The sequence below is a fragment of the Alosa pseudoharengus genome, unplaced genomic scaffold (genome assembly GCF_046254945.1).
Source record: "Alosa pseudoharengus isolate Yale_2024_CS ecotype anadromous, Long Island Sound unplaced genomic scaffold, YU_APseudo_1.1 YU_APseudo_1.1_scf_21, whole genome shotgun sequence".
Taxonomy (NCBI): Eukaryota; Metazoa; Chordata; class Actinopteri; order Clupeiformes; family Clupeidae; genus Alosa; species Alosa pseudoharengus.
Window position 1 is genome coordinate 32,964,391 of NW_027468674.1, and position 11,163 is coordinate 32,975,553.

An 11,163-nucleotide genomic window follows, 5' to 3' on the forward strand; every position below is an offset into this window, starting at 1 on the left:
CTATCTGGGTTATTATTATGAAACTGGTCATATGTCAAACAAGTAGTGATAAATGTTATGAATTTCCCTTATATATTGTTTTAGACAGAAATGTGAACTATGTTAGCCTACAGTTCACAACGTTAAATAACATTCTACCTACAAGTGATTCTTTCCTTTTTCATCTTATTTATCATTAAAAATCTGTTCTTTTTTCTATTATTTTCATGCTCATTCACTATGTCACATTCCTGTATATTTGGCATATAAAGTTATTCTAATTACAATTCAGATGTTTGCTTTTTGTAATAAAATTGGGAAGCATTCAGTAATGTTTTATTATACAGCAAGCACAACACTGCCTTTTGCAATGTCCTCTCAACTTATTATTTGTACCATTTGCAAATAAGAGGCCTTTGGACATCATGTGGCCTGCCCTCATGGCAGAGAAGAACAAGCAGAGGTACTTATCCAACCTCCCTCCCGCATCGCCATTTATACATGTGTCTCTGGAATCACATGCTTTTGGAAAGAGACTCCAGCACAGCTGCTCTAGCAGCAAGCACAAGATGTGCCTGGGCTATGTAGGCCCATAAGGCATCTCATGACACAGGGGCTGCCTGGTCAGCACGGCTAACTAACATATGCAATCCTGATCAATCTTACAGTGTGATTTTTAAAGAAAATAGAGTTTCTTCAGCTTCTGCTTTATATATGTATCCAGTCGAAAATGGCCATGGTTTTTAATACAGAGTTCATCTCCCTCTTGTCTAACTCATATTTTTCTCTTATGACCCTTAGATGACAGAGCCCATCCATGTTATTACATATTTGACCTTAAAACTTTGCATTTATTTTCAGGTCAACCCGAGCATACAGCAACCTGATGAAATAAATGTCATGTTTTTTCCTTAAGGCTAGAAAACCGCTTGGCTTGAGACAAACACAGACACACACACACACACACACACACACACACACACACACACACACACACACACACACACACATATACGCCTTCTTTCTTTTTCAGTTGGATGTTCAGCTCCTCTGTAACTCCTTTGTTCACAGGGAGCAGCAGCTCTCAGTCGTATTCATGCTTGACTGGAGACAGTACCACCACTGGCACCTCTCTTAGTCCACAACTCTGCAATAGAGATGTAACTCTACACAATTACAGGGAAGGAATGCTGGATTCCTGAGCCATGTTGCCTATTCCTTCCATAAAGTACATTTTGGTGGTCTTGTCTCTTAAAAGAAATATTTGGATTATCAGGAGGTAAAGGTAAATACAACTTCTGGTGTTCCTTTAAAACATATTTTAAATGCAGTCTTAGCTTTCTAATGTGTTAACACAGCTCACTCTAAATAGTTTTAGAAATATGTAGAGCTAGACTGTTGAATATACAGCCTCAGTGTGTATATGTTGTATTTCTAAATTGAATTCAAACTAATTTCAATAGAGTTTCAAACTCAAGTCATCCTTTTTCTTGTCATCTTACTGAGCCTCCTCAGATAATACATTTGTGGCTCTTCCTGTTACCCGGGCAGCCGTGTCTCCCTCAAGCAGAGTGCTCTGGTGTCCTCTGATATAATGGAGGCACTGAAATCTGAGAGCGTCAACCGCAGGAGCAGCACCAGCCGCCGAACGCCATCCACACCCCATGCAGGAGCCAGCCAGGACCTGGCAGCCACTAACCACCTGTTCCGAGCCCCAGACTGGAGGAGGAGGGCCGGGGAGTGGAGCCACTGGGGAGGCTTGGGGGAGGGCAGCAGGGAGAGTGGGCTTCCTCCGCACCGGCAGCAGACGGCCCGCACTCAGCATGCCCGCAGACCAGCGAGCTGCATCGAGGGGGCCAGAGGAATGGACGGTTGGCTGCAGCAGCTGGAGGAGATGCAGAGGAGACGCAGCTCGGCCGCTGGCGTCGGAGCTGGTCTTGGTGGCTATTCCAGTGGCTCTGGTGTCCCTCTAGTGCCTCCTCTATCGGACCGCACCGTGTCCATGCCTGTACTTCCCGACGAACCAGCAGCGGGGCGCTTCATTCGCCACACCGCCTCCCCATCTTCGCTTTACAGTGAGGACTTGCTACTCAGCCTCACAGACAGCCTGAGTGCCACCCCGCTGGGCAGCGACGAGTCGCTCTGGCCTCCGGATGGAGCTGGCAGCAGTGAGACAGTTAGCATCAGAGAGACACCCAGGGCCGAGTACACCAGCATGAGCTCACTGACCGCAGTCAAGATCGGCTGGCTTCCCATCCAGAGGAGGCTAGTGGTGGAGAATGCCACTAGCCACACCCATCAACCTCATACAGCTACCCAGAGTGCCCCATGCCAGGTAACACTTCTATTTGTCCACTTTTAGGTGATACCTTGGTGTGCTTGTCTTCCTACATCCTATGCACTATGAAAGTATCTTTGCATTTCTGATATTTCTCAATCTGGTCATTTCTGCAACAGTAATAAATTGGATTTGAGGATTTGATTTGGATTTGATTTGTACTTCAAACATCATTTACATCTGTAATCACAATTAATGTGCAACAATAATATCATTACAAAGGAATGATGAACTGCCAGGCCTCTTGTTTGTTTGTAAGTACCTTAACCCATGTGACAAATTGCAAAGAGGGGGATGGCTGGTCCCAAAATTGATCCTCCTCAAAGCCACCATTGTTTTTCTTTCCCCAAAACTATTTTCTCAGCAGCCTTGTTACTCTTGAATGATTGTGTGTGTGTGTGTGTGTGTGTGTGTGTGTGTGTGTGTGTGTGTGTGTGTGTGTGTGTGTGTGTGTGTGTGTGTGTGTGTGTGTGTGTGTGTGTGTGTGCTTGCAAGACCCTCTGCTAGCATCTGTTGGGACCAATATCCTCATTCCAAAATAAAGGCGCAAGGACAGGCAGCCATCTGATTTACCTCTGTCTTCACAGAGCGAGGGCCCGAGCCAATCACGCAGTGCTACTGAAGCCTGAAAGAGAAAGAGAGAGACAGAGAGGAAAGAAGAGAAGAGAGTGAGAGAGAGAGAAAGAAAAGAGGGCTGGGCAGAGTCAGACAGTGAAAGAGTTATCACCTCTGGCTGAATCATGTGTGATGGACCGATCCCTTGCCCGACCCAATACAAGAGGAACAGAGATGAGACATTAGTCAAGCCCCCTGATGGTGGAACCAGATAGGGTCCGAGCAGAGCCCCCTTGAAGAACAGCTTACTCTGCAGGAATCCAGTTCTTCCTCACACAGCTTTATGGCCCTTCAAGAGCACTCCCTGCTGTAGGGCCCAACAACTCAGCTCTGAGGCTGAGAGAATGAGTTGCAGGTGCTGGATGGAGCCACTGTGCTGTAGGATTTGCTTAATGCACTGAGACCTGCTCTGCACTGAGAAATACTGTTGCAAATGAGAGGGCCCTTCTCCATGAGAATGCTGCAGACTGGATATGAGGTTTGATTTGAGGCTCAAGAGGAGGAAAACAAAGAGACATCCTTACCTTCCTGCAATATGCTTTTAAATATGACGAATTTGTGGTATCGATTCAGTTGTTTTTCACAGGCAGAGCACAAACATTTCAGATTTCCTATTTTGACACAATGGGGTACATTTTTCATTATCAAGCCAACCAAAATCAACTGAAGATTGAAAAGGGAAAAAGTCTCCTTTTTCCCTCCTAAATTGACAGGCAGAGCTTTCCTGTAACTGTGCTTACATTTCCTCCTTCTGGCAGACAGCTTGTGTCTGCTGAGGTGCTGCTTCTCAAATAAGTAAAGGAAAGAAAATGAATGTAAGACAGTATCATACCCAACAATTTTGCATTTGCAAGGAGAATCATGAATAATTGTCTCATTGTGTCCTTCATTTGTAATTCAGGTGAAGATGAAGCCTCCTATAACACCTGTTTTCACTAAAAGTGCGGTCAAACCAAACGGCTTCGGACACCTGGGTACGTATCTCCTGCATTCTTTTATCATTTGCATGAGGTATGAACGCCTTGCATGAAGTATCTGGTTGTAAAGTATTTGGCTGCATCAAAGACATCAGAGTACTGTACAGATGGCCTGTGCATCTCTCAAATCATTTTCAAAATGTTTCCCACCGTTGAATGTTTGCCGGTCACACAGGCTTTGCATTCCCAAATGTATATTAGTAGATCCCTCCTACCTGAAACCTATGCATAGCACAGTGGCTCTCAGATGCACCACGCTGATTGCCAGTTTCCTCTGCAGAGAGATTTGGGGAGGCAGACATAGAGAGTAATATGCGGGGAGAGAGAGGAGGTGAAAGTAGAAATAGCTGGCATGGAGCTTTCATCTCTCTCTCTCCTGTTTAGCTGTGTTGTGACATGGCCGACACGAGCCTCCTCTCTGCAGGTGGTGGCTGAGTGCTCTCCTCTGCTCTTCTGATGGTTTACATGCTGATTATTATGCTGATGGTGATGTTGTTTTTTACACACAGACACACACACACACACACACACACACACATACACACACACGGTTTCACACATATTCACCATACAGCTATCATTTCTCTCTCTCTCTCTCTCTCTGTGTATGTGTATGTGTATGTGTATGTGTGTGTGTGTGTGTGTGTGTGTGTGTGTGTGTGTGTGTGTGTGTGTGTGTGTGTGTGTGTGTGTGTGTGTGTGTTTCTGACCCAGATACCCTGCCACGTGTGTGGAGAACAGAGGGGTTGCTCAGTCAATTTGAGATCTTATGACATTCTGTGTGGCTTCATGCTTACCAAGAGTTGCCAGACAAACAACAGAAGGACATGCTCTTGAGATGAGACTGGTGACACATAATGTGACAATTATGTAAGCGCTAATAGAACTGCTATGCTAAACACACAGGGCCGCTTATGTGCTTTTTCTAGCCTGAGCAAGCTCTCCTAATTGAGAGTGTATCTAAGCAAGTCTGAAACTATGTTTATGCTCGCCTGTTTGTCTTGTAGTTTTGAATGACATTGAAATAAGAGTTGGCAGCAGAGCAAAAGACAAAGAAATCCATTCCTTTGCCTGCCAGTCACACATAAATTATTTCTATATGCATGTGTTTTGTTGTTATCACACAGCAAATGCGACATACTTCAATTGCTTTTTCAATTACCATATGGATGGTACATTTGTATCTACTCCAGTGCTTGAGGAACCCAATTAGCCGTGTGTGAATGGAAAAGTGGGCTTGTTCCAGTGAGGACACCTTCAGAGAGGTGCAGCTCATAGTCTTCCATGTTGTCTTCAGAATAGCAGACTGCCATCGAGCCCCCAGCTCCTGCCCCAGACTAGAACAGCTACCCTCAGGCTTCTCTCTTACGGTGGCATTGCTCAGCAAGATGATTGGCAGCTGTGTCCATTTTCATTAATGCATCTCATCTGAAGCCTGAGGCTCTACAATATTGTCAGTCAAAAACAGAAGGAATGGCATATATGCAAAGACGGGATATTCCATCTTGTGTGTGTGTGTGTGCGTGGGGGGGGGGGGGGGTTGGGGAAATGTCACCATATAGAATTCTGTCTCATCTCATATAGACATGACAATCGTCCAGGGAAGTCTGGGAGTTCTGGAGGTCTCTTGCTGCTTCCTCATGTCATCCTCTCCAAATGTGATTTTTAACAGGGAGAGAGAACGAGGATTCCCTCTGAGTGGTCTCGTCACTTCTGTCAGACTCATTTTATATGTTTATTCATGATAACAAATGTATGACATGTTTACAATGCTAATTTCTCAGGCAATTCACATCACATTATTATAGAGCTTGTTTTTCTCTGTTCAATTCTTACAGCTCCTCTTCACCTCTGTGTTAACACTCTGTGTTTGTGTGATGTCAGTCCCACGGTGGGATCTGATCCCATGAATAGAAGACATGTATCCTAGCAAGGTAGTGTCATCACTTGCGCGTATTTAGTGCTGCACCACAATGTAACCTGTTGGCTGCGATCACATTTGCACGGAAGACAATGCTATCCTCGTCCAGCACTTTCTGCCCATTGCCAGGGCTGGCACCGGCTAGTTGTTGACTCTGCGAGGAACAACAGTAGCTTTTATCGAGTTCATCACTTCCTCTGCAGGAATGGCGAACATCCTCAGCATGCAACAGACAAAGGCAAACAGTGAGAGGGTGCCAGTTCATGTGATTGCGATTAGCAGAGGTTTCTGACTCAGTCATCTGGAGCCGTCCTGCGCTGACGGAGACATTTGGTGTGACATTTCCCAGCTTCCTCGTTTCCTCCATCCTCATGATCAGCCTTGCAGGGATGTCCAACCGAGGCAGGACAAAACGCCATTGTACAGAGAGTTTGTCTTGTGCAAAAGTTTTTTTAAAAAAAAAGAAAAATGAGGTTCTATGGTCAGCTTTGTTGAATTGCTCTCCCTGCAGCTACGGGAATGTGTCACCTCAAAAGGAACCACCTTTTTAATATCACTACACAAAACAAAACAAAACAGAGGCTGTTTCCTTTGCTTTTCCTCTTTGTCCTACCACTTCTTCCTTTCTCACTTTCTTTCTCACTTTCTTTCTTTCTCAGTACTTTGTGTTCTCCTTTGCTCAAAAAAAAAAGTCCCAACATGAGTTCTCTGTGTCACCATGGTAACAGCAGCCAGACACTGAAATCTGAGAGGCAGCCGGGCGTCGCTCTCGGCTGACATGGCAACAGCACAATGCTCACCTGTCATGTCGCTGTGTCTGCCCACGAGATGGCCCGGGGTGACGCAGGGCCCATACTCATCGGGAGCAGCCGGCAGCTGTTGATGGTGTCAACAGAGGGCCAGAGTGTGGGATGGAGGGAGGGAGGGAGGGAGGGAGGAAGGGAGGGAGGGAGCCATGGTGTCATGGTGGGACGTGGCGTCACTAAGCCCGACTCTTGTTGGTCTGTACACAGATGGAGCAGCAGAGAGGTGTTATGGCCGCCCGGCCACCGCCCCTGTCAAGACGTGTGTGCCGCCAGGACCGACCGCTGCCACTTCCTCCTCAGGCCTTCTTGTTCAGGTAGTCACTTTGTTCTTTCACTCAAATGATTAAACATGCAGCTTGTTTTTCTATGTTGGTGATAGAACAGAGGCAGATGTCTGAAGGGTTTGTTTGTGCTATGTTTAGGCTGGGAAGCTGGGAAGCACAGACACATATGATGCAGCTGAAGTGTAATTGCACACCGATATTGGAATGGACTGCCATACAATAACTGAAATAGCATTAGGAAAAAAAAACATACAATAACAAAACCTAACAATAACAAAAACTTATTTACAAGTAATAAAATATGTTCACTTTCTTTCTTATTTGACATTCTACATTCTACAACCTGACATCTTTTGTATGCTCTTCTTTCATCTTCACTTTGAATTCTGGACAAACCTCTCTGTACTGTACAATCATTACAAATACACAAATGCACCCTCACACACACACACACACACACACACACATTGCGTGTACGCACGCACGCACACACACACACACACACACACACACACACACACACACACACACACACACACACACACACAAACACACACACTCAGCAGTTCCGTCTTTGCTGTTTGTTCTGTAAGCAGAGCACGCTAATGGAGTGTTTGCTCTAAGGACAAGCGCTTGTGTGCCTCAGATCATAAACTCCCTCTACTACCGAGGCTAAGAACAAATCAAATGTATCTGAGGGACTGCTCAATAAACAATGACTGGAGAGAGAACAACAGCATAGGGACAGCAACTGAGTAGTGTGTATGGAATGGAGGAGAAGAAATGAAAGCAGGATGAAACAAAGTGAGAGAAGCGAAGGAAAGGGGTGGCCGAATGGTGAGAAAGAGAGGTTGAAAGTGAGACACAGAGAATAGAAGGCTGAGACCAGAAGTGAAACAGATAAAGATAGCAAAGAGAAATAGACAGAGAGAGCGAGAGTAAGAGAGAGAGACAGAGAGAGAGAGAGAGAGTGAGATAGGGAGGATGGATGCAGGTGTTGGAGCATACTGCTGCACTCACTCTCGGTCAGCTGATGTAGATGCACTGAGCTGGACCTCATTGTTATTCCGCAGGCAGGGGCTGGGGCCAGAGTCCTGCTGCGCACTGGCTCCTCTCACCTCTGCTGTAGCTGATACCTCACTGTGGTGAATACACACTCACGATAAGAGAACAAACAGCCTCACCTCACATACATTCACACACACACACACAAACACACACACACACACACACACACACACACACACACACACAGAGAGAGAGACAGCATTAGCACAAAAATATGCATGACATACAGTGTACACTCACAGATGTGCTATCAAACACATACATGTGCAACCCTGAATTCAAATGAAAATTTAACATAGAAACTCTCTCTCTCTCTCTCTACAAGCACACTCTCTACAAACATACACACATACACACACATATATATATATATATTTTTTTTTATATATATGCTTAGATAAACCAACACATGCATAATAAACACAGATGAAAAACACACATACAAATATGCATTGCTGTTGCTAACTCTCTGCCCCCTTTATATTCAGCAGGCGAAGGCATGCCTGTAGGGAAGACTCATTGGGAGTCACGACTGAGGACACTAGAAGTGCTTTGTCCAGCCTCTAGTGCTGCACCAACTGTTGTGTGCTCAAAGGCTTTCTGTCTGTACAATACTAATGTGTTGATGGGAATCAGTAATGAATCGGCATTCACATCTAACAAACAATTGAAAAACTCCTGCGAAAAGCTCTGGAGTTGGCTTTTTAAAAGGTGTCTCTATTTGGATTCGCCTCAGTTTCTCATTGTTGCATAATACATTGGGTTTTCTGTCACCATGGTTACCAAAATGGATAGGGAGATCGAACAGAGACTGAGGAAAATCTTTAAAGGGGGAAAAAAAGAAATCCGATGGCAAATGTGAAATGCTGTGTGAATGGTGTCTCAGCATGATGAGAATCTCCAGCGTTGTGTGAAACTGCTGTGTTCTGTTCTGCAGTCTGCCAGCAGGGAGCAGCGTGCTCCAGTGGAGAGAGACGCCGGCAGCCCCCAGCCCTGGCGCCTTCCCTGGAGGGCCTGGCCAGAGCGCAGAGAGAGTCCCGCGTGGGTGGACTCTTCTGGAAGACCCACTCTGCCCAGGAGCAGCTGCACACCGCCCCCCTCCGAGACACCGCGGCCGGCTCTCCACAACAACCCCGCCAGGGCCAAGCCGGGCTTCTCCTCCATCACCATCACGTCCAGGAAGGTGACTCGCTCCGCTAGCCTCCCCGAGTCAGGCACCTCGTCGAGTCCGGAGCGGCCGCGGTCGGCCAGCCCAGCGGGCAGCATGAGCCGGTCCGCTGGTTGTGCCGCCGTCCCCCTCAGACGCAGGGCTGTGGTGGTGAAGATGACAGACAGCAGGGTGACCACCTCGTCCACCACCACAGGCCAGGGTGCCGGGCTACAGCGCAGCCCACAGACAGCCTTTAGCGCTGCATGTAGTGCAGTGGATCTCAGAGAGGCTTACAGTGGGGAACCGGTGGTCCTCCGGAGGAAAGCCACCATTGTGAAAGTGACGGAAGAGAGCGAGAGCTACAGACTCCGTCCGGTGCCAGGTGAAGGTCAGACCAGGGCCAGGAGGTCAGAGGTCAGGTACAGTTACACCGAGGGGCTGCAGCCCATGCGCTACACCTCAGATCCCCCAAGCCTCACTCGGGGGGGAGCAGTGGGCGAGAGGATTGTCCCTAAACTTCATCGTTCCACTCTCTCCCTCCACGTCACAACTGCCCCCTGTACTGACCCCCCAGGAGGTGAGCGTGTGTATGCCGGCAGGTCCTCCGGGTCGAGGCGACCGGTGAGTTTCCACGCAGGCATGTGTTCCCATTCCCAGCCTGCCTTGGAGTCCTTCTCGGATCTCCTGCCTCGCGGGGAGAGACCAGGGCTTCCCCGAAAGACGGATATGGCGCCGTCCCACCTCACTTCAAGCAAGGTATCCCTACCCGCGGGGCCTGTGAGAAGGGACGCCGGACACCCAGAGGCCAGGACTCTCCGGCGAGCACAGGAGCTGACGCAGGGAAAGCCTCTGCCTGGGGCTATCTACGGGAGCCTGCCGCCACCCACACTCATCAACAGCAGCGGTAGGGAAATGGCTTTAATATCCAGGACTGCAGTGGGGCACTTGGCTGTCGCACTGCCTCACTTTACTGCATCTGTTATTTACTCATCAATGCACACATTCACTCTCAGAGCACACAGACATCTAATCTGCATGGCATGCATATAAACACGCACACACACAGACACACACACACACAAATATTATCATCTTATGCGCACACATATACAGTACAGGCATAACACACACATAACGGGGAATGAGCCCACACATGAACTGAGGCATCTAGTTTACAGGTGCTGATCCTGAAGGCATTTCTAATTTGATTCTTAATTGATATAAATTATTACATCAGGCCAGGGAAGACCCCTTCATCTTCTCCCTGCGTGGCGTTTTAATTGAGGCGTACACATAGCAGAAAGCTCCGCATTGCCGTGGCTCTTTGTCAAATAACAGTGCCCTGAAGCGCCAAGCCCCTGTCCCCACCCACACAATCTCTCATTTTCACCTTCCTTTCATTTCCCCCACACATCTCTTTGCATGCATAATCTAGCGCGGGTCTGCTTTTCACAGGCTGAGCTCTGGGTTTCCGGGGGAATTAAGAGCAGCTAAACATGTTGAAAATGAATCTCCGAGAAGCAAATCAAAGCACACAGGCTCCCGGCAGCCGCTCTCAGTAATGAATGTGAAGCGTTTGTTCTTTCTATTAGAGGTGGAGAGAGAGAGAGAGAGAGAGAGAGAGAGAGAGAGGGAGGGTGGAGTGAAGAAAGGAGGATAGTGTGAGAGAGAAACCTGATGAGTATGAACTCCTAGTCAAAGAGATGATGTGTAGTGAAGAGCACATCCCCTCTCCTCCTGCTGCAGTAACAGCACATCTACTACTGGGAAGTTTTGAGATCCTTAAAATACTTCTTTTTCTGATCTGAGGCATTTCTACTGTCTGTAATGGTGATCGTAATAGCAATGGTGTTGAAGGAAGATAAATAGTGATGGCAATGGCGTTGAAAGAAGATAATAGTGATGGCAATGGTGTTGACAGAAGATAATAGTGATGGCAATAGTGTTGAAGGAAGATAAATAGTAATAGCAATGGTGTTGAAGGAAGATAAATAGTGATGGCAATGGTGTTGAAGGAAGATAAAT

General features: G+C 47.1%; 1 protein-coding gene across 1 annotated transcript in view; it reads left to right on the forward strand.

The window, feature by feature from the left end:
* Positions 1–404: 404 nt before the first annotated feature.
* The window catches only part of cunh10orf90 (chromosome unknown C10orf90 homolog), a 19,805-nt gene continuing 9,046 nt past the window's right edge, over positions 405–11,163 (forward strand). The window contains exons 1-5 of the mRNA XM_076298833.1: positions 405–442; positions 1,531–2,314; positions 3,834–3,906; positions 6,844–6,950; positions 8,926–10,042. Coding sequence (XP_076154948.1) covers positions 405–442; positions 1,531–2,314; positions 3,834–3,906; positions 6,844–6,950; positions 8,926–10,042 — 2,119 coding nt within the window. The remainder of the gene's footprint in view (positions 443–1,530; positions 2,315–3,833; positions 3,907–6,843; positions 6,951–8,925; positions 10,043–11,163) is intronic.